Source organism: Centruroides sculpturatus, unplaced genomic scaffold, assembly GCF_000671375.1.
Source record: "Centruroides sculpturatus isolate CEXI.00-Female unplaced genomic scaffold, Cexi_2.0 scaffold159, whole genome shotgun sequence".
In the NCBI taxonomy this organism is placed as follows: domain Eukaryota; kingdom Metazoa; phylum Arthropoda; class Arachnida; order Scorpiones; family Buthidae; genus Centruroides; species Centruroides sculpturatus.
This window is the reverse complement of record NW_019384659.1, coordinates 599,005-623,994: the sequence shown is the minus strand read 5'-3', so window position 1 is coordinate 623,994 and position 24,990 is coordinate 599,005. Positions and strand designations below refer to the sequence as shown.

General features: G+C 25.8%; 1 protein-coding gene across 1 annotated transcript in view; it reads left to right on the top strand.

Annotated features, from left to right (window-relative positions):
• The first annotated feature begins 18,274 nt into the window (after positions 1-18,274).
• Positions 18,275-24,990, top strand: part of LOC111626507 (ubiquitin thioesterase ZRANB1-like) — a 48,776-nt gene continuing 42,060 nt past the window's right edge. Inside the window, exon 1 of the mRNA XM_023369905.1 lies at positions 18,275-18,497. Within this exon, the coding sequence (XP_023225673.1) occupies positions 18,351-18,497 (147 nt within the window). The 5' untranslated portion in view covers positions 18,275-18,350. The remainder of the gene's footprint in view (positions 18,498-24,990) is intronic.

Sequence of the window (24,990 nt, the reverse complement as noted above, 5' to 3'; positions counted from 1 at the left end):
TACATGTAAAACCAAATAATTCGTTCCAACACGAAAAATACACTCAAATTAAAGCTTAGTAGTACATTAAAAATCTTAATCTAAATATATATAACTCAAAGGTGACTGACATAGTGATCTATCAACGCACAGCCCAAACCACTGGACAGATCAGGCTGAAATTTGGCATGCAGGTAGATGTTATGACATAGGCATCCGCTAAGAAAGGATTTTGATCAATTCTACCCCCAAGGGGATAAAATAGGGGATGAAAGTTTGTATGAAAATTTTAAACCGATTNACATTTTAATGATAATTAAATAAGTTGGTTAATTTATAAAAGCAGCTTTTATTTTTTGCATTTAAAGTTATTTAAATTTTCTATCGTTTAAAATTTTCAAATAATATCCCAAATTGTATCAAAAAAATGTAATATTGCTTATTAACAATTGTTTTTGTAATAAACAGAAATTTAAGAATTATCTAGTTATTTTGTTATTAAGTGAATAAACCAAAGAACTACTATAGTTCCACTACGCACAACTTTTAGAAATGGATTACAATAATACAATAGGTGCATTGCCTGTTTTTGTTAAGCTGTTAGAGGTTGCTTTAAGTGATTTATGCTTTCAAAGGAAGCACTCTACTAAAGCTGCTTTGCTGTTTGTACACATGTCCAAAACTTAAGGATGAAGACAATTCAATTGCTAGCAGTGAAAGCTAGAAAAAGTCACTTGATGACAAACCTATTATGATGTTGAGTGTGTTGCTTTGCAGTTTGAGGTGGGCATATTCCATATTGACAGGTCTGAGTATTGGTAAGCACTTTCCATCCATTTTCCACCTATGAGTAATTGCTGTATGTATCTTTTTCACCAAAAACTTTTATTGCTTTAATTTGATTTAATTCCTATGAGATATGTATTATTCTTTGTTAGATGTTGAGTAATACGGTTCTTGTCATGTTTGTCTGTATTCATCTACAGTTTTCTCTATTAATGTACAAATGTCATCCAATTTGAAGTTTTGGATATGTGTGTAAATACTATTTTTTGTATAAATCAAAATATTTACTCAGAAAGATGTAAAACTGTATCTGATGTTATAAAAATGATATTATTACAGGTAACTGTTGACACAAGTATTTTCCAGTTTAAAATACTTTATTGATGTTTTATCATTAATGGGAACCAGTGTAAATTTTGTCTTTAGTACTTCTAAACTTTGTTGCATTAATGCTGCAGTAGTTAACTTAAATAATAATAAACAACGCTTTTTGCCCGCGACTGTAAATTAGACAGAATTAGATAACCCAACAAATAGGGTATAACATTTTTTGCAGGGCTTATCACACCAAGGCCGACTGAAAGAAGGACCAGAACTTTTATAAAAAAGGGTGGTCTTTAATAATCACATATCAAATTTAGGTAAGTATGCATTTCGGGTACAAGGACCCCTCATCAGCTTACAAACACATGGTGACAACGTAACAAATACAAAACCAATAACCTGTCAATACACCAGGATAACCCACGCATGCAGTACACTGCATTTACAATTTCTCAATGTAATACGTACACTAAACTAAATTATCAAGTATAAATCACAATAACAATGTGGTATAACATATTAACTCCACCAGTAAATGTTTTAGTTTCTCCTACATTTTCCAAATTCTGGTAGACAGTTACACTATTAATAATAAATATTGTTAGGTATATTAAACCATAAAAAAAAAAAATGCATACTTATCTAAATTTGATATGTGATTATTAAAGAACACCCTTTTTTATAAAAGTTCTGGTCCTTCTTTCAGTCGGCCTTGGTGTGATAAGCCCTGCAAAAAATGTTATACCCTATTTGTTGGGTTATATAATTCTGTTAATAGTTAACTTAAAGCTGAAGGTAGAACACTGATTATCTGAATGCTAATTACTCAAATATTCAATTATTCAAACCACCACTTGTCCTCCCTTCTCTTGTCCACTGATACCACACTTCAATTCTCTTGTCATGCGACTAAATGATCAGTGACACTTATTTGCTGTGACAGATCCAAATGATCTGTAGGATTCTACTCATACATTAATTAATAAATAAATATTGTATGTTTACAATACTGTGCTGTTACCCTGTAATTTCTCTCTTTGCACTTTTCTAAATTTTTGATTATATGAATCACCTGCAGAATGAATCAGTTTGGATAATCAGAATTCTACTGTACTAAACTGTCTTTTAATAAAGCTGCTTTAAACAGCTTTACCAAGCAACTTGTTTAATTCTTCTATAAATACTTTGTTGTAATTTTTTATGAATAAAAAAAATGCACTAGTTTTAAATAAATAAAAAATTTTATTTATTTTAAACTATTTTATTATTATTCCCCTGAATATTATTCTTATATATTAATTTATATACTATTTAATTATTTGTTTAAATCAGAAGGAAAATATTGTAAATTCAAGTCCAGTAAAAAAGCAAAAATAAAATATGTTAGAATGACAAAATTTGTCATTCTAAATAGAAGTTAATTTTTTCTTCAATAGTAAAGTCATTAATTTTCTTAACTATAAAAGGATTACTTACCTAGTCATATTCAATTTTTGCAATACCTTTACAAATAAAAAGTGACATTTTTGGATATTGCAAGACTGTTTAAACTAATTTGATGATTGATTAATACAGTGGATGATCGGTTAACGAACAAATCAGATAATGAACACTTTCACAAAAGATTTTTATGATCGGACAACGAACACTTCACTGAACAAACACAAGAAGTGACGTAAAATACGAATACCGTTTGGTCTTCCTTTGTCTTCAGGCAACAATTCGAAACTTTTTGGAGTGCGGGTACTGATCGGATAGTATTCCCCTGAACTTTGAAACTCTCCCTTGTAATTTCAGCCTTTTATATTTCTGACAGAAACAATTCTTTTACGTTTTCTTCTGAAAATGCGGATTTATGCCGATATCTGCTATTAAAGATCTTTTGAAGAAGTAGGAAGATGTCAGAACAACGGTCTTAAAATGGCATCCAAACCAAGTTGAGGTTAATAGGCCTAGGGATCTCTACAATTACAATGCTATTAATTACTTCTGAAAAATCATGAAGAAGACAGAAAAGCAATCGACATTGGACAGATTCTTTAACCCCCACAAACGGAAAAAACATGACTAATAAAAATGCAAGACCGTGTATATATGTATTTTTATTATTACATATGAATAAACGTAGTAAAAAAGTATATACTTTTTTTATTTTTGGGGGTCTCCAGAACGAATTAATCAAATTCCCATAGAAACCTATGGTAAATCGATAATCGGTTAACGAACAATTCGGATAGCGAACAAAGTCTTGGAACGGATTATGTTCGTTAACCGATCACCCACTGTATTTTGTATTGAAAAATAAGTATCTATGATTGTTAATAATAATTAAAGATTTAATTTACCACTTTTGAAATTGATGTTACTTGTTAAAAGAAATTTCAAATTATTAAAAATGTTAATATAAATCTTGATAGATTATAATCAATAAATGAAATTAGTGTAAAAATAAAATATATCATAGCTACTAATGATTTTTAGTCATAAATAATGTATTTAATTAATTTTTTAAATAATTAAAGAAATTAGTCTTTATCTAGATGAAAAAATTACCAGATTTGTATTGATGGTATTTTTAGTCTTTTAATAATTCTCAGAAATATATGAATATTGTTTGTAATAATCACTATCTATAAAATATACATTATATAATGGCAATATTTAAATAAAAATTTTTGCAGATTTTGAAAATACTATACATTTTGTCTTTAATAACATTTATTAATAATTAGATTAGATAAAATATATTAATTCTGATAAAGGAATGTTATTAAAAAGATTACAAATATCAAAAATCTTTTAAGAAAAAATAAAAATGATTAATTTCTACTGTGGTCTTGTTTCTCTTTGATAAAAGGTAGGGATGGAATGAGAATAAACTACAATAATTTAAAGTGGCTCTAATCTTTATTTATGGAAAGAAATTTTTATAAGAACAGTGCTTTTTTATTTTTAAACTATTTTATCACCCAATAGTGTAGAAGAATTGGCAATGTTAATCAAAATTTTTTAATTATAAAATGAATTGAAGTAAAATAATACTGTCAGTAATCTAATTTTAAAAACCACTTATTGTTTTTATAAAACTATGATTCAATTTTTTAAAAGTATAGTTTTAATAAGAAATTTTAAAGTTTAACTAATTCAAAAGCATAATTTATATAAATATGTTTTGTGTAAATGTTTCTTGTTACAGTTAACTATAATGAACAATTAAATTTGACATGCATTTGAGATTATTAAATTTTTAATAATCCTTTGAATGAAAAGAGATAAAGATCTTAATATGTTTCATGATTCTTATTCTTATTAACATCTTTACTTTCAGGCAATTTATTATTATTCATTCTGTGTGATTATTAATTATTATATCTGTTTAGAAATTATGATACAACTCTTTGTTCATTGAATTATTATCTGTTGTTATAGTGTGTTTGTCAGCAGTAGTCATTTCAAATATTCATTGTGACTTTTCCAAATAATGAAAACATTTAGCCAAATATTTACATTAGACATAGAAAAGGAAAACAATTTGTAATACAGAAAATATGCTACTAAAAAAGTAGATTAACTGTAATTTAATACAAAAACAATTTCTTAACAAAATTTTATATGTAAAAAATGATTTTATTATTAATAAATTAATCCATTCTAATGTGTCTATTTTATTATTATTCCCCTGAATATTATTCTTATATATTAATTTATATACTATTTAATTATTTGTTTAAATCAGAAGGAAAATATTGTAAATTCAAGTCCAGTAAAAAAGCAAAAATAAAATATGTTAGAATGACAAAATTTGTCATTCTAAATAGAAGTTAATTTTTTCTTCAATAGTAAAGTCATTAATTTTCTTAACTATAAAAGGATTACTTACCTAGTCATATTCAATTTTTGCAATACCTTTACAAATAAAAAGTGACATTTTTGGATATTGCAAGACTGTTTAAACTAATTTGATGATTGATTAATACAGTGGATGATCGGTTAACGAACAAATCAGATAATGAACACTTTCACAAAAGATTTTTATGATCGGACAACGAACACTTCACTGAACAAACACAAGAAGTGACGTAAAATACGAATACCGTTTGGTCTTCCTTTGTCTTCAGGCAACAATTCGAAACTTTTTGGAGTGCGGGTACTGATCGGATAGTATTCCCCTGAACTTTGAAACTCTCCCTTGTAATTTCAGCCTTTTATATTTCTGACAGAAACAATTCTTTTACGTTTTCTTCTGAAAATGAGGATTTATGCTGATATCTGTTGTTAAAGATCTTTTGAAGAAGTGGGAGGATGTCAGAACAATGGTCTTAAAATGGCATCCAAACCAGGTTGAGGTTAATAGGCCTAAGGATCTCTACAATTACAATGCTATTAATTACTTATGAAAAATCATGAAGACAGAAAAGCAATCAGCATTGGACAGATTCTTTAACCCTCGCAAACGGAAAAAAACATGACTAATAAAAATGCAAGACCGTGTATATATGTATTTTTATTATTACATATGAATAAATGTAGTAAGAAAGTATATATTTTTTATTTTTTGGGGGTCTCCGGAACGAATTAATCAAATTCCCATAGAAATCTATGGTAAATCGATAACCGGTTAACGAATAATTCGGATAGCAAACAAAGTCTTGGAATGGATTATGTTCGTTAACCGATCACCCACTGTATTTTGTATTGAAAAATAAGTATCTATGATTGTTAATAATAATTAAAGATTTAATTTACCACTTTTGAAATTGATGTTACTTGTTAAAAGAAATTTCAAATTATTAAAAATGTTAATATAAATCTTGATAGATTATAATCAATAAATGAAATTAGTGTAAAAATAAAATATATCATAGCTACTAATGATTTTTAGTCATAAATAATGTATTTAATTAATTTTTTAAATAATTAAAGAAATTAGTCTTTATCTAGATGAAAAAATTACCAGATTTGTATTGATGGTATTTTTAGTCTTTTAATAATTCTCAGAAATATATGAATATTGTTTGTAATAATCACTATCTATAAAATATACATTATATAATGGCAATATTTAAATAAAAATTTTTGCAGATTTTGAAAATACTATACATTTTGTCTTTAATAACATTTATTAATAATTAGATTAGATAAAATATATTAATTCTGATAAAGGAATGTTATTAAAAAGATTACAAATATCAAAAATCTTTTAAGAAAAAATAAAAATGATTAATTTCTACTGTGGTCTTGTTTCTCTTTGATAAAAGGTAGGGATGGAATGAGAATAAACTACAATAATTTAAAGTGGCTCTAATCTTTATTTATGGAAAGAAATTTTTATAAGAACAGTGCTTTTTTATTTTTAAACTATTTTATCACCCAATAGTGTAGAAGAATTGGCAATGTTAATCAAAATTTTTTAATTATAAAATGAATTGAAGTAAAATAATACTGTCAGTAATCTAATTTTAAAAACCACTTATTGTTTTTATAAAACTATGATTCAATTTTTTAAAAGTATAGTTTTAATAAGAAATTTTAAAGTTTAACTAATTCAAAAGCATAATTTATATAAATATGTTTTGTGTAAATGTTTCTTGTTACAGTTAACTATAATGAACAATTAAATTTGACATGCATTTGAGATTATTAAATTTTTAATAATCCTTTGAATGAAAAGAGATAAAGATCTTAATATGTTTCATGATTCTTATTCTTATTAACATCTTTACTTTCAGGCAATTTATTATTATTCATTCTGTGTGATTATTAATTATTATATCTGTTTAGAAATTATGATACAACTCTTTGTTCATTGAATTATTATCTGTTGTTATAGTGTGTTTGTCAGCAGTAGTCATTTCAAATATTCATTGTGACTTTTCCAAATAATGAAAACATTTAGCCAAATATTTACATTAGACATAGAAAAGGAAAACAATTTGTAATACAGAAAATATGCTACTAAAAAAGTAGATTAACTGTAATTTAATACAAAAACAATTTCTTAACAAAATTTTATATGTAAAAAATGATTTTATTATTAATAAATTAATCCATTCTAATGTGTCTATTTTATTATTATTATTTTTTTATATTTCATTATTATAAGTGTAAAATATATCTTTGTAATAGTAAAGTGAAGGAAAATTTATTTTAAAAATTTCAGAACTTCAATTTAAATATATATTTATCATAAATTTTCTGTTGTATTTATTTCTAATCTTTGAATCCTCACTTATGTAATACAAGTGAAGTAAGAAGTATATATATTGTATACTTATACACTATATAGAGAAAAACTTATATACCATGATTCATAATATACATAAATATGTATATTCTGGTAGATAAGTTTTCATCTATATAAACATTTCAACAAAGTTTTCATCTATATATCATCTATGTTAATATAACATTAGCAACTGACTGAATAACAAATTACATTAAAAATTTGATGCAATGAACTAATTTTTAACAAAAGTTATTATTAACACATGAAATTAAAAAAGTTCTTACTACAGTTCTTAAAATAAGGATGATTTGACAGATATGATAGTGTCCTCTAGTTTCTCACAAAAAGTAATTTTTTAAAAGTAAAAAATTTCTAAATGAATTTTCTTTTCCTCTAAATTAACATTTTTCGTTTTTATTACTTTAGAATGTTCAAGTATTTGATGTTATTGCTTACATTATTTTTTGCAAATTTGTAAACAAACTTAACCAAATAAAATTTATATAAAAATACTTAGAATAATTAAAATGTTATATTGCTTGCTTTTAAATGAAATTTTTTACTTTTATTTTTTATATATCAGAATTTTTGTATATGAAAACTAAACTAATCATTTAAAAGTTAATTTTCAATATTTCTGCAGAGACATTTTTGAGTTTTCTTCTTTTTCATGTAAGCTGTTGTAAAATTTTTTATTATAATAGTCTTTTCAATAAATTTTGAAAAACTTCATTAAATTGGAAAAGTACTTTTCGGAATAGTTTCTTATTAACTATGTATATTAGATGATTTTTATTTAGTATTTTAATCTGTATTCTGTTTTTCTATTATTTGAAACTTATACTGTTTGAACTCCAAACTATGAAATTTATATGTTGGCATAAACTTAAAGTATATACTTACACATGTTGAAATATTCTAATTTTGTAGATAATTATCAATACATATATACATGCAAGCAAGTGCAAACAGTTTTATGATAATTAAAGAGAATCTAATTAAATATTTTTAATGTTAATAATTGAAGTAGAAACAAATGGTGTGTTGATTAATAGAGAAAAATTTAAATATTGATAGCATAATTGAATTATAATTTATAGTAAAAATAAACAGAAAGCTGATAAAGTAAAACTCAGTTCAGTCACTTGTTTATTCTGAAAGTGTTAAATTGCAAAATGGTTTGTTACTGCAGGTTTAAAAATAAACAGTTTTTCACTATTTATCTTAGTAATAGATTAAACCAATAAAGAATCATTTGTGTATTTAAACAGAAGCCTGCAAAACAGTAAGTAGTCAACAACAAATAAATCTGATCAGTTTCTCATGATAAAAGGAATCCTTAATATATAAGTTTTTAAAATAACCTGTGTACTGAAATCATACTGAAATTAAAAATAGATACAAAAGTGTCACAACCTTGAAAAATATATACAGTAACAAAATAAGAAAAAATAAAACTTTGAGAGAGAATATTTTAATAATTATTTTTAACTTGTGGTTATTGTTATGACTATTATTATTTTGATTTAATTGTTTGGATTGTAATATTCAAAAAGAATATTTCTTTGTTCTTAGAAATCACTAAATTTTTCTGTCTGACTGATAAAATAAATTTTTTGCATTAAAGATTATCTAGTATTATTGAATCATGTAATCATATTTAGATTGGTTTCTAAATATAAAGTGTTTTATCACAATGTAAGCTTATTTAATGCTAAGTAATTTCTATTGTGTAAATTATTTTAACTTTTTTAGAAATTTCATTTTAAAATTTTATTTGATATTTTACATATATATACATACACACACATACATGCACATATAACTTAAAAATTTAATTTTATGACCATATTATTGAAATTAATTTATTTGTTGAATAATATTTTAGTGTTGTTCTTTTACACAGGAACAGATTTTAATTAAAATTTATTAATAAAAGGTAATATATTAAAATTCCATTTTTATAACATACATAATTATCATACAGTAAATTAAATGCTAATATATTAATAACAGAATGTTTTATGTTAAATGTAATAAATTTTATAGTTGTATTTGATAGTTTAACGGTTTAAACTAAGATTTAACAGAAATGTTGAATACTTTTAAATGTTTTTATAAATTTTGTTAATTTATGTGTGTCAAGGACTGCCTAATCTTAAATCAAATTGGATGTTTCTTTGTTAGTGTAATATAAATAAGATGTATTAATTTTATTTATTATTGTAATATTGTTTTTTTATGATTTGAAAAAATAGAAAAATAACATTGTGTGTAACTTGATTATCTATATTTAAATTCATTTAGCTGTTACTGGTAATATATAAATAAAGTCTGCAGTTTCAAAGGTAGCATATGAGTAAAAGTAAAAAAAAATTATCTATTTATGTAACAAAAATGTATAAAACAGTTTTTAGTCTTATTTGTGAAACTTCAAGTTTAAATCTAAATTGAAATGATACATTTTTATTGTGAATGATGATAGAATTAATAGGATATCTTCCTTATAATTTGTGATCATTTGGTGATGATGAATAAAAGAATATATTTTTATTAAGGTATTTATTTGAATTTAGCTAAAATGCTTGTTTTGTTTTATTTTAACAAGAAACTAACCTTTACTTTAGAAGTTTTTACATGTGTATGTGTTAGCCAATTTTTTTCATGTGGGTGAACAACCTTGGGAGTATCTTTGGTATTGATGTTGATGCTAGATTGTTAGCATGCGTATTTAGTGTATTAAGTATTATTAAGTGTGTATGTTAAGTGTGTGTATTATTAAGTGTGATTATGTTAATATAAAAAACAATACATATATAAATAAAATTATATTATTATAAATGAAAACATTTTATTACTTATTTAATAATTGTTTGATACTTATTACTTAAATTAATCCAGATGTCTCTGCTTTACCTGAAGGAGACATCTGAATGAGTAATGCATCTAGGTATATAAATTGAAAGTAAAAATAATATTCAGAAACATCAATGTTAATGCAATAAATATTTATGTTGTATTTAATTAATCTAGATAACCTTGATATTTTATGTTAACTAAATATCTATTTTGAGTAATTATAAGTTACAAACTTTCTTTTAATATTTAGATATTATAGTAGAAACTTTTTTTTTTTTTGTTTCAGATAAAATGTGGTGACATAATTGAAAATAGTATCTCAAACGAGTTATCATTTAACATTTTTTTCTTCTCTTCCTTACCATGAGTCAGGAAGATGAAAAATGGGCTTGTAGTTATTGTACATATGAAAATTGGCCCAAATCTATCAAGTGTACAATTTGTTTGTCACCACGTCCCCAACATTTGATTTCAGATGTAGCTCAGCCAAGTGAAAGAGATATTTATAAGGTAAGACTTTTTAAAGGTTCAACTTAAAATGTTTTTAAGTTTAATTTATTCTTGTAATATATCACACAACACAACACAGCAATTTAAAAAGTTTTTATATATATATTTACTCAATTAAAATTCTTCAGAGACTTAAATCTCAACTTCAGAATGATATATATATATATATATATATACATATTTCACTTTAAAGCACTTTGCTAAAATTATACTTTTCTGTTATATTCATGTTTATTTTTGGTACTTTCTATGCTTTTAAGTAGATTTTGGGATTATTTTTAATTTATTTTTTTCTTTTGTAATTTTTTTAGGCCTAGTGCTATTGTGCACTTAATAAATTATGGTGTATATATGTTTTTAGGTATTTATATGCAATGGCAAGTGAAGAAAAAATGATTTTCTTCATAGTGGACGTACATACAAACTCGTAGGCAAAAATCTTGAGAAATATCATGTCATCAGACTAAGGAAAGCAGATGGCTATTTTACGAAATTACTACCATTTGAGTCATAGTGACCTGACTGTGGATGTGTGAGGACACACATAATGTACATGCATACATACATACATACAAGAAAGACATTGACTATACACAAAATGTTTTAGAAAAGAGGATAAGGGAAAGGGGGAGAAGAAGGGAGAGGAGATAGACAGTAGAGAGGAGATAGATAGTAGAGACAGTAGAGACAGTAGAAGATCCCTCTGAACAGTGTACATAAGGCTACAGTATCCTCTATGTTTGATGTTGGCATGCAGTTTTTAGGCTGCAAGGCCGTAGTCCCCCAAAGGGTCTAAAAGAAAACCTGAGTGTAGTGAACACCAATAATTGAGTGCCACCACGAATAGTTAAGTGTAGAAGTTAGTGCCAAGTGGCTGTTAGTAGGAAGACTTATAACTACTTAATACAGGATACTTAATCCTTAATCAGGATACGAAATTAATTCGTTTTGAAACTGAGGTCGTATCATGAAAATGTCGTAAGGTGAATCATTTTTTCCCATACGATTACATGTAAAACCAAATAATTCGTTCCAACACGAAAAATACACTCAAATTAAAGCTTAGTAGTACATTAAAAATCTTAATCTAAATATATATAACTCAAAGGTGACTGACATAGTGATCTATCAACGCACAGCCCAAACCACTGGACAGATCAGGCTGAAATTTGGCATGCAGGTAGATGTTATGACATAGGCATCCGCTAAGAAAGGATTTTGATCAATTCTACCCCCAAGGGGATAAAATAGGGGATGAAAGTTTGTATGAAAATTTTAAACCGATTGGGCTGAGACTTTGCATGCATAAAGCTACTATGACGTAGGCATCCCCTAAGAAAGGATTTTAATAAATTCCACCCCTAAGGGGATAAAATAGGGGATGAAAGTTTGTATAAATCTTAGATTTTTGACTGATTGAACTGAAATTAAAGATTGGAGCTACTATGATGAAGACGTCCGCTTAAATAGGATTTTGATAAATTCAACCCCCATGGGGATAAAATAAGGGATGATGGAGGATGTAAATGTGTTAGTTTGAACCTATCAGTACCTAATGGAACGAATAAATTAAGACGAACAAAATAATTTTTATTTCTAAATGTTGACAATAGATGGCGTTAGTAGTATTTTAAAACGCGCTATCGTTGTGTTTTCACTGAGTTACATATACCCAATGATGACTGGCCGCCGTATTTAATAGTACATACTATACCTAAATATTTCTAGCGGATTATATTTGACGATTTTAGATTGCATTTGCTTTGTTTCGGTTTAGTAGTTTTGGTTATAGACTCTGCTTTGTATTTGGCATTTGTTTTGTTTTCGTTTGGTTTAAGTATAGGTTTTGNATAAATAAAAAATTTTATTTATTTTAAACTATTTTATTATTATTCCCCTGAATATTATTCTTATATATTAATTTATATACTATTTAATTATTTGTTTAAATCAGAAGGAAAATATTGTAAATTCAAGTCCAGTAAAAAAGCAAAAATAAAATATGTTAGAATGACAAAATTTGTCATTCTAAATAGAAGTTAATTTTTTCTTCAATAGTAAAGTCATTAATTTTCTTAACTATAAAAGGATTACTTACCTAGTCATATTCAATTTTTGCAATACCTTTACAAATAAAAAGTGACATTTTTGGATATTGCAAGACTGTTTAAACTAATTTGATGATTGATTAATACAGTGGATGATCGGTTAACGAACAAATCAGATAATGAACACTTTCACAAAAGATTTTTATGATCGGACAACGAACACTTCACTGAACAAACACAAGAAGTGACGTAAAATACGAATACCGTTTGGTCTTCCTTTGTCTTCAGGCAACAATTCGAAACTTTTTGGAGTGCGGGTACTGATCGGATAGTATTCCCCTGAACTTTGAAACTCTCCCTTGTAATTTCAGCCTTTTATATTTCTGACAGAAACAATTCTTTTACGTTTTCTTCTGAAAATGAGGATTTATGCTGATATCTGTTGTTAAAGATCTTTTGAAGAAGTGGGAGGATGTCAGAACAATGGTCTTAAAATGGCATCCAAACCAGGTTGAGGTTAATAGGCCTAAGGATCTCTACAATTACAATGCTATTAATTACTTATGAAAAATCATGAAGACAGAAAAGCAATCAGCATTGGACAGATTCTTTAACCCTCGCAAACGGAAAAAAACATGACTAATAAAAATGCAAGACCGTGTATATATGTATTTTTATTATTACATATGAATAAATGTAGTAAGAAAGTATATATTTTTTATTTTTTGGGGGTCTCCGGAACGAATTAATCAAATTCCCATAGAAATCTATGGTAAATCGATAACCGGTTAACGAATAATTCGGATAGCAAACAAAGTCTTGGAATGGATTATGTTCGTTAACCGATCACCCACTGTATTTTGTATTGAAAAATAAGTATCTATGATTGTTAATAATAATTAAAGATTTAATTTACCACTTTTGAAATTGATGTTACTTGTTAAAAGAAATTTCAAATTATTAAAAATGTTAATATAAATCTTGATAGATTATAATCAATAAATGAAATTAGTGTAAAAATAAAATATATCATAGCTACTAATGATTTTTAGTCATAAATAATGTATTTAATTAATTTTTTAAATAATTAAAGAAATTAGTCTTTATCTAGATGAAAAAATTACCAGATTTGTATTGATGGTATTTTTAGTCTTTTAATAATTCTCAGAAATATATGAATATTGTTTGTAATAATCACTATCTATAAAATATACATTATATAATGGCAATATTTAAATAAAAATTTTTGCAGATTTTGAAAATACTATACATTTTGTCTTTAATAACATTTATTAATAATTAGATTAGATAAAATATATTAATTCTGATAAAGGAATGTTATTAAAAAGATTACAAATATCAAAAATCTTTTAAGAAAAAATAAAAATGATTAATTTCTACTGTGGTCTTGTTTCTCTTTGATAAAAGGTAGGGATGGAATGAGAATAAACTACAATAATTTAAAGTGGCTCTAATCTTTATTTATGGAAAGAAATTTTTATAAGAACAGTGCTTTTTTATTTTTAAACTATTTTATCACCCAATAGTGTAGAAGAATTGGCAATGTTAATCAAAATTTTTTAATTATAAAATGAATTGAAGTAAAATAATACTGTCAGTAATCTAATTTTAAAAACCACTTATTGTTTTTATAAAACTATGATTCAATTTTTTAAAAGTATAGTTTTAATAAGAAATTTTAAAGTTTAACTAATTCAAAAGCATAATTTATATAAATATGTTTTGTGTAAATGTTTCTTGTTACAGTTAACTATAATGAACAATTAAATTTGACATGCATTTGAGATTATTAAATTTTTAATAATCCTTTGAATGAAAAGAGATAAAGATCTTAATATGTTTCATGATTCTTATTCTTATTAACATCTTTACTTTCAGGCAATTTATTATTATTCATTCTGTGTGATTATTAATTATTATATCTGTTTAGAAATTATGATACAACTCTTTGTTCATTGAATTATTATCTGTTGTTATAGTGTGTTTGTCAGCAGTAGTCATTTCAAATATTCATTGTGACTTTTCCAAATAATGAAAACATTTAGCCAAATATTTACATTAGACATAGAAAAGGAAAACAATTTGTAATACAGAAAATATGCTACTAAAAAAGTAGATTAACTGTAATTTAATACAAAAACAATTTCTTAACAAAATTTTATATGTAAAAAATGATTTTATTATTAATAAATTAATCCATTCTAATGTGTCTATTTTATTATTATTATTTTTTTATATTTCATTATTATAAGTGTAAAATATATCTTTGTAATAGTAAAGTGAAGGAAAATTTATTTTAAAAATTTCAGAACTTCAATTTAAATATATATTTATCATAAATTTTCTGTTGTATTTATTTCTAATCTTTGAATCCTCACTTATGTAATACAAGTGAAGTAAGAAGTATATATATTGTATACTTATACACTATATAGAGAAAAACTTATATACCATGATTCATAATATACATAAATATGTATATTCTGGTAGATAAGTTTTCATCTATATAAACATTTCAACAAAGTTTTCATCTATATATCATCTATGTTAATATAACATTAGCAACTGACTGAATAACAAATTACATTAAAAATTTGATGCAATGAACTAATTTTTAACAAAAGTTATTATTAACACATGAAATTAAAAAAGTTCTTACTACAGTTCTTAAAATAAGGATGATTTGACAGATATGATAGTGTCCTCTAGTTTCTCACAAAAAGTAATTTTTTAAAAGTAAAAAATTTCTAAATGAATTTTCTTTTCCTCTAAATTAACATTTTTCGTTTTTATTACTTTAGAATGTTCAAGTATTTGATGTTATTGCTTACATTATTTTTTGCAAATTTGTAAACAAACTTAACCAAATAAAATTTATATAAAAATACTTAGAATAATTAAAATGTTATATTGCTTGCTTTTAAATGAAATTTTTTACTTTTATTTTTTATATATCAGAATTTTTGTATATGAAAACTAAACTAATCATTTAAAAGTTAATTTTCAATATTTCTGCAGAGACATTTTTGAGTTTTCTTCTTTTTCATGTAAGCTGTTGTAAAATTTTTTATTATAATAGTCTTTTCAATAAATTTTGAAAAACTTCATTAAATTGGAAAAGTACTTTTCGGAATAGTTTCTTATTAACTATGTATATTAGATGATTTTTATTTAGTATTTTAATCTGTATTCTGTTTTTCTATTATTTGAAACTTATACTGTTTGAACTCCAAACTATGAAATTTATATGTTGGCATAAACTTAAAGTATATACTTACACATGTTGAAATATTCTAATTTTGTAGATAATTATCAATACATATATACATGCAAGCAAGTGCAAACAGTTTTATGATAATTAAAGAGAATCTAATTAAATATTTTTAATGTTAATAATTGAAGTAGAAACAAATGGTGTGTTGATTAATAGAGAAAAATTTAAATATTGATAGCATAATTGAATTATAATTTATAGTAAAAATAAACAGAAAGCTGATAAAGTAAAACTCAGTTCAGTCACTTGTTTATTCTGAAAGTGTTAAATTGCAAAATGGTTTGTTACTGCAGGTTTAAAAATAAACAGTTTTTCACTATTTATCTTAGTAATAGATTAAACCAATAAAGAATCATTTGTGTATTTAAACAGAAGCCTGCAAAACAGTAAGTAGTCAACAACAAATAAATCTGATCAGTTTCTCATGATAAAAGGAATCCTTAATATATAAGTTTTTAAAATAACCTGTGTACTGAAATCATACTGAAATTAAAAATAGATACAAAAGTGTCACAACCTTGAAAAATATATACAGTAACAAAATAAGAAAAAATAAAACTTTGAGAGAGAATATTTTAATAATTATTTTTAACTTGTGGTTATTGTTATGACTATTATTATTTTGATTTAATTGTTTGGATTGTAATATTCAAAAAGAATATTTCTTTGTTCTTAGAAATCACTAAATTTTTCTGTCTGACTGATAAAATAAATTTTTTGCATTAAAGATTATCTAGTATTATTGAATCATGTAATCATATTTAGATTGGTTTCTAAATATAAAGTGTTTTATCACAATGTAAGCTTATTTAATGCTAAGTAATTTCTATTGTGTAAATTATTTTAACTTTTTTAGAAATTTCATTTTAAAATTTTATTTGATATTTTACATATATATACATACACACACATACATGCACATATAACTTAAAAATTTAATTTTATGACCATATTATTGAAATTAATTTATTTGTTGAATAATATTTTAGTGTTGTTCTTTTACACAGGAACAGATTTTAATTAAAATTTATTAATAAAAGGTAATATATTAAAATTCCATTTTTATAACATACATAATTATCATACAGTAAATTAAATGCTAATATATTAATAACAGAATGTTTTATGTTAAATGTAATAAATTTTATAGTTGTATTTGATAGTTTAACGGTTTAAACTAAGATTTAACAGAAATGTTGAATACTTTTAAATGTTTTTATAAATTTTGTTAATTTATGTGTGTCAAGGACTGCCTAATCTTAAATCAAATTGGATGTTTCTTTGTTAGTGTAATATAAATAAGATGTATTAATTTTATTTATTATTGTAATATTGTTTTTTTATGATTTGAAAAAATAGAAAAATAACATTGTGTGTAACTTGATTATCTATATTTAAATTCATTTAGCTGTTACTGGTAATATATAAATAAAGTCTGCAGTTTCAAAGGTAGCATATGAGTAAAAGTAAAAAAAAATTATCTATTTATGTAACAAAAATGTATAAAACAGTTTTTAGTCTTATTTGTGAAACTTCAAGTTTAAATCTAAATTGAAATGATACATTTTTATTGTGAATGATGATAGAATTAATAGGATATCTTCCTTATAATTTGTGATCATTTGGTGATGATGAATAAAAGAATATATTTTTATTAAGGTATTTATTTGAATTTAGCTAAAATGCTTGTTTTGTTTTATTTTAACAAGAAACTAACCTTTACTTTAGAAGTTTTTACATGTGTATGTGTTAGCCAATTTTTTTCATGTGGGTGAACAACCTTGGGAGTATCTTTGGTATTGATGTTGATGCTAGATTGTTAGCATGCGTATTTAGTGTATTAAGTATTATTAAGTGTGTATGTTAAGTGTGTGTATTATTAAGTGTGATTATGTTAATATAAAAAACAATACATATATAAATAAAATTATATTATTATAAATGAAAACATTTTATTACTTATTTAATAATTGTTTGATACTTATTACTTAAATTAATCCAGATGTCTCTGCTTTACCTGAAGGAGACATCTGAATGAGTAATGCATCTAGGTATATAAATTGAAAGTAAAAATAATATTCAGAAACATCAATGTTAATGCAATAAATATTTATGTTGTATTTAATTAATCTAGATAACCTTGATATTTTATGTTAACTAAATATCTATTTTGAGTAATTATAAGTTACAAACTTTCTTTTAATATTTAGATATTATAGTAGAAACTTTTTTTTTTTTTGTTTCAGATAAAATGTGGTGACATAATTGAAAATAGTATCTCAAACGAGTTATCATTTAACATTTTTTTCTTCTCTTCCTTACCATGAGTCAGGAAGATGAAAAATGGGCTTGTAGTTATTGTACATATGAAAATTGGCCCAAATCTATCAAGTGTACAATTTGTTTGTCACCACGTCCCCAACATTTGATTTCAGATGTAGCTCAGCCAAGTGAAAGAGATATTTATAAGGTAAGACTTTTTAAAGGTTCAACTTAAAATGTTTTTAAGTTTAATTTATTCTTGTAATATATCACACAACACAACACAGCAATTTAAAAAGTTTTTATATATATATTTACTCAATTAAAATTCTTCAGAGACTTAAATCTCAACTTCAGAATGATATATATATATATATATATATACATATTTCACTTTAAAGCACTTTGCTAAAATTATACTTTTCTGTTATATTCATGTTTATTTTTGGTACTTTCTATGCTTTTAAGTAGATTTTGGGATTATTTTTAATTTATTTTTTTCTTTTGTAATTTTTTTAGGCCTAGTGCTATTGTGCACTTAATAAATTATGGTGTATATATGTTTTTAGGTATTTATATGCAATGGCAAGTGAAGAAAAAATGATTTTCTTCATAGTGGACGTACATACAAACTCGTAGGCAAAAATCTTGAGAAATATCATGTCATCAGACTAAGGAAAGCAGATGGCTATTTTACGAAATTACTACCATTTGAGTCATAGTGACCTGACTGTGGATGTGTGAGGACACACATAATGTACATGCATACATACATACATACAAGAAAGACATTGACTATACACAAAATGTTTTAGAAAAGAGGATAAGGGAAAGGGGGAGAAGAAGGGAGAGGAGATAGACAGTAGAGAGGAGATAGATAGTAGAGACAGTAGAGACAGTAGAAGATCCCTCTGAACAGTGTACATAAGGCTACAGTATCCTCTATGTTTGATGTTGGCATGCAGTTTTTAGGCTGCAAGGCCGTAGTCCCCCAAAGGGTCTAAAAGAAAACCTGAGTGTAGTGAACACCAATAATTGAGTGCCACCACGAATAGTTAAGTGTAGAAGTTAGTGCCAAGTGGCTGTTAGTAGGAAGACTTATAACTACTTAATACAGGATACTTAATCCTTAATCAGGATACGAAATTAATTCGTTTTGAAACTGAGGTCGTATCATGAAAATGTCGTAAGGTGAATCATTTTTTCCCATACGATTACATGTAAAACCAAATAATTCGTTCCAACACGAAAAATACACTCAAATTAAAGCTTAGTAGTACATTAAAAATCTTAATCTAAATATATATAACTCAAAGGTGACTGACATAGTGATCTATCAACGCACAGCCCAAACCACTGGACAGATCAGGCTGAAATTTGGCATGCAGGTAGATGTTATGACATAGGCATCCGCTAAGAAAGGATTTTGATCAATTCTACCCCCAAGGGGATAAAATAGGGGATGAAAGTTTGTATGAAACTTTTAAACCGATTGGGCTGAGACTTTGCATGCATAAAGCTACTATGACGTAGGCATCCCCTAAGAAAGGATTTTGATAAATTCCACCCCTAAGGGGATAAAATAGGGGATGAAAGTTTGTATAAATCTTCTTAGATTTTCGACTGATTGAACTGAAATTAAAGATTGGAGCTACTATGATGAAGACGTCCGCTTAAATAGGATTTTGATAAATTCAACCCCCATGGGGATAAAATAAGGGATGATGGAGGATGTAAATGTATTAGTTTGAACCTATCAGTACCTAATGGAACGAATAAATTAAGACGAACAAAATAATTTTTAGTTCTAAATGTTGACAATAGATGGCGTTAGTAGTATTTTAAAACGCGCTATCGTTGTGTTTTCACTGAGTTACATATACCCGATGATGAGTGGCCGCCGTATCTAATAGTACATACTATACCTAAATATTTCTAGCGGATTATATTTGACGATTTTGGCTGTTCTTTTCTTGGCATATTTTGGATTGCATTTGCTTTGTTTCGGTTTAGTAGTTTTGGTTATAGACTCTGCTTTGTATTTGGCATTTGTTTTGTTTTCGTTTGGTTTAAGTATAGGTTTTGTCGGTTAGACTTTTTTAAAATGGCTAAAGAAAATCTGAACGTTAATGGAGAAGTTGAAGAATGTACTGTCGTCCCTATTGTTGGTGACGGTGCATGTTTGTTTCGTGCTCTCTCTTATTTAATGTACGGAACACAAGATACAGCGATGGAGTTTTATGTTGCTTGCTCACGAGTAAGTTCACCCAATAGCTTGATAGTTTTAGCGCCTAATGACAGATTAGTTAAGAATATTGTGTGCAAAGAAGTTTTGTAGGCCCTAATTTTTTACACACGCTAAACAAAAGTAAAGCCACAAAAACTATACCTAATTAATAATAATACTTCTTAATGCGAGCGAAGCTGCAGGCAAAAGCTAGTAAATAAATAAATAACTATAGTAAGGAAAACACTGAAAAATGCATTTTGTAGTTGTAAATGTATAAATAACCATAATAGAATAATAATTGATAAAAAAAAATGTAGTTTTATTTGCACTTTATCTTCGAGGATAGATGACAGTGGAGGTGTAAACTGGTGGCGGAAGAGAGGAAAAAAGGAAATGATACTAAAACTTAACTTACATAACAAAATATAACAATAACTTAAAAATAACTTAGAAAAGATAAAAATTAGTGTTGTTTTATATATATATATTTAATCTTTATTCACGGCTTTTTGCTTTCTTTCCTTCACTTCCACCAGCACTTTCACTGAATAGAGGTTGCTTCATAAAATATCTATCCAAAGAGGCTTTGCCTACTTTTTAAAATGTTTCTAAAATGACTTAGGCAAATGCCATTACTCCAAGCAGCAATACAGCCAGTGTAAACTTTTCGGGATGTTTCTTTTCAATAAAATCAGTTACTTTCCGATAATACCTCGAGATTTCCTTTATTGAGCGAGATCCTTCCACGACGAAGAAAACACGGGACTGAGACTGATGAAAAGAAATGAATAAAAAATGGCACTGTGAACTAATGTAACGTCATATGGCGAGTTTTTGTTTGTATCGTGGAGCAAAAATATGTTCGAATTTTGTGTCGTATCCTGAAAATTTCGTATGCTGGGGCGTTCGTATCCTGAGGTACCACTGTACTAATAAAACTGAATACAGTTGACCCCCCCTATAACACAGTAGATACATTCCGTTCTTTATGAAATTGATGTTCTACGAGTCCTTAAATACATGAGCCAATCACAGCCCGGCACATATGCAGTTTATAGACTACGGCTGTTTGAAAGATTTTCTTCCATAAAATTAATCGATTCTAGACTAATTCAACTCAACATTTCCAAAATATGTGTACTTTTTTGAGAATAATCCATATAAACTATGCTATAAACAAAAAATTGTAGGATTACTTACCGAGTGTGCACCGTTTGACGACGCCATTAAAGCTTGTTTTCGTCATGGAGTTTGTCATCAAATGGTGCTCGCATGCTTCCTGATAAATTATTTTTTTTTCAAAAAATTTGCTGAACTTTGGAGACATCATTAATATAAATATAATTTTTATGAACGTTAAATAATAAATGGTTTTTAGTAGGTCTGCTGCTCGTTTAAACTCAATGGTTTGTGCAATATCCGCTGTTGGTTTAGATTTGACCAATCCTGTCGCGACACAAGTCGGCAATGACGTTTACTGAATTATGCGAGTTGGCGTTTACTGACACGAGTCGGCGATGACATTTTACCATTATATAGGAGTCTCTTTTAGCGTGTTTATACGAATACGGTTGCAATTTTTTCACCATTATATATGAATCTGAATTATACGAACCTGTTTTTAAGGGGGTCTATTGTATATTGTGCCTGTTTGCTTTCATTGCTGATTATACTGTACCTATCCAGGCAAGAGCAGGTACTATAGGCACTAAAAGGAGTTCATTTTATTGTCTGTATAAAGCAAACTAAAAGTTTCTTTAAATTGTTCTGTTGTTCACAAGAAATTATTCCTTTGCTATGATATTGTAATTAAGTATTATCATGGTCATTACATTTGCTGAAATAAAATTTCTTTTAACTTCAGCTTCTCATCCTCAGTATGTAACTTTTATTGTCAATGAGTACCTAGGCACACATTTTGCTGATTAGCATAATATTCCTGTGTGTTGTGTGTCTTAAATTTCAAAAGTGTTTAATCTCAATTGAGTAAATACAGTATTTGAAAATCTAAACTATGCAGGAATTTTTTGTTTTTAAACAAATGAATGAATTTGCTTTACTTACTAATTTTTTTGTAATGATTTCTGTTAACTTTTTTTTTTTTTTGAATTTTAAAATAAGATACTGCGGTGCCTCATTCTTTGAATTTAATTCATTCTAGGAGAACATTCAAAGTATGAGGCAGTTTTTACTATTAGAAATAATGGAAAATGAATTAATCCATTTCTAGACCTTAAATGATATGTATTTCGATAAATTTAAAACAGCAAACATATAATTTAAGGTAAAAATAATACAGCTAAATGTTGTAATAATAAATTAAAACATGAAAACAATAATAGAATATATAAATACTGTATAATAAAATGAAAATTGCATTTACTGATATCATATTGTCAACTTAGACATCTTATGCATGGCTCCAGATTTCCAAACAAGTACTGCTTCAATGCTTTGCAATAAGTTTGTTTTTCATCTGAATTGTTGACATTACACCCTTCCTCTGTTTGTTAACCTTTATTGCTTCCATACATTTCTCTGATACCATGATTAATAGGTAAAGATTATATTGGGTTGAACATAAATTTTTAGTGTATTTTTAACAGTTGTCCTTATTTAACATAGAAATGTGATTTAATTATAATGATTGTGAAATTTAACCAGGGCTGTGGAGTCGGAGTCGAGAGGAATTTCTAGTCAGAGGAGTCTGAGTTGGAAAAAAACGTNTTCAATTTAAATATATATTTATCATAAATTTTCTGTTGTATTTATTTCTAATCTTTGAATCCTCACTTATGTAATACAAGTGAAGTAAGAAGTATATATATTGTATACTTATACACTATATAGAGAAAAACTTATATACCATGATTCATAATATACATAAATATGTATATTCTGGTAGATAAGTTTTCATCTATATAAACATTTCAACAAAGTTTTCATCTATATATCATCTATGTTAATATAACATTAGCAACTGACTGAATAACAAATTACATTAAAAATTTGATGCAATGAACTAATTTTTAACAAAAGTTATTATTAACACATGAAATTAAAAAAGTTCTTACTACAGTTCTTAAAATAAGGATGATTTGACAGATATGATAGTGTCCTCTAGTTTCTCACAAAAAGTAATTTTTTAAAAGTAAAAAATTTCTAAATGAATTTTCTTTTCCTCTAAATTAACATTTTTCGTTTTTATTACTTTAGAATGTTCAAGTATTTGATGTTATTGCTTACATTATTTTTTGCAAATTTGTAAACAAACTTAACCAAATAAAATTTATATAAAAATACTTAGAATAATTAAAATGTTATATTGCTTGCTTTTTTGAGGTTAATAGGCCTAAGGATCTCTACAATTACAATGCTATTAATTACTTATGAAAAATCATGAAGACAGAAAAGCAATCAGCATTGGACAGATTCTTTAACCCTCGCAAACGGAAAAAAACATGACTAATAAAAATGCAAGACCGTGTATATATGTATTTTTATTATTACATATGAATAAATGTAGTAAGAAAGTATATATTTTTTATTTTTTGGGGGTCTCCGGAACGAATTAATCAAATTCCCATAGAAATCTATGGTAAATCGATAACCGGTTAACGAATAATTCGGATAGCAAACAAAGTCTTGGAATGGATTATGTTCGTTAACCGATCACCCACTGTATTTTGTATTGAAAAATAAGTATCTATGATTGTTAATAATAATTAAAGATTTAATTTACCACTTTTGAAATTGATGTTACTTGTTAAAAGAAATTTCAAATTATTAAAAATGTTAATATAAATCTTGATAGATTATAATCAATAAATGAAATTAGTGTAAAAATAAAATATATCATAGCTACTAATGATTTTTAGTCATAAATAATGTATTTAATTAATTTTTTAAATAATTAAAGAAATTAGTCTTTATCTAGATGAAAAAATTACCAGATTTGTATTGATGGTATTTTTAGTCTTTTAATAATTCTCAGAAATATATGAATATTGTTTGTAATAATCACTATCTATAAAATATACATTATATAATGGCAATATTTAAATAAAAATTTTTGCAGATTTTGAAAATACTATACATTTTGTCTTTAATAACATTTATTAATAATTAGATTAGATAAAATATATTAATTCTGATAAAGGAATGTTATTAAAAAGATTACAAATATCAAAAATCTTTTAAGAAAAAATAAAAATGATTAATTTCTACTGTGGTCTTGTTTCTCTTTGATAAAAGGTAGGGATGGAATGAGAATAAACTACAATAATTTAAAGTGGCTCTAATCTTTATTTATGGAAAGAAATTTTTATAAGAACAGTGCTTTTTTATTTTTAAACTATTTTATCACCCAATAGTGTAGAAGAATTGGCAATGTTAATCAAAATTTTTTAATTATAAAATGAATTGAAGTAAAATAATACTGTCAGTAATCTAATTTTAAAAACCACTTATT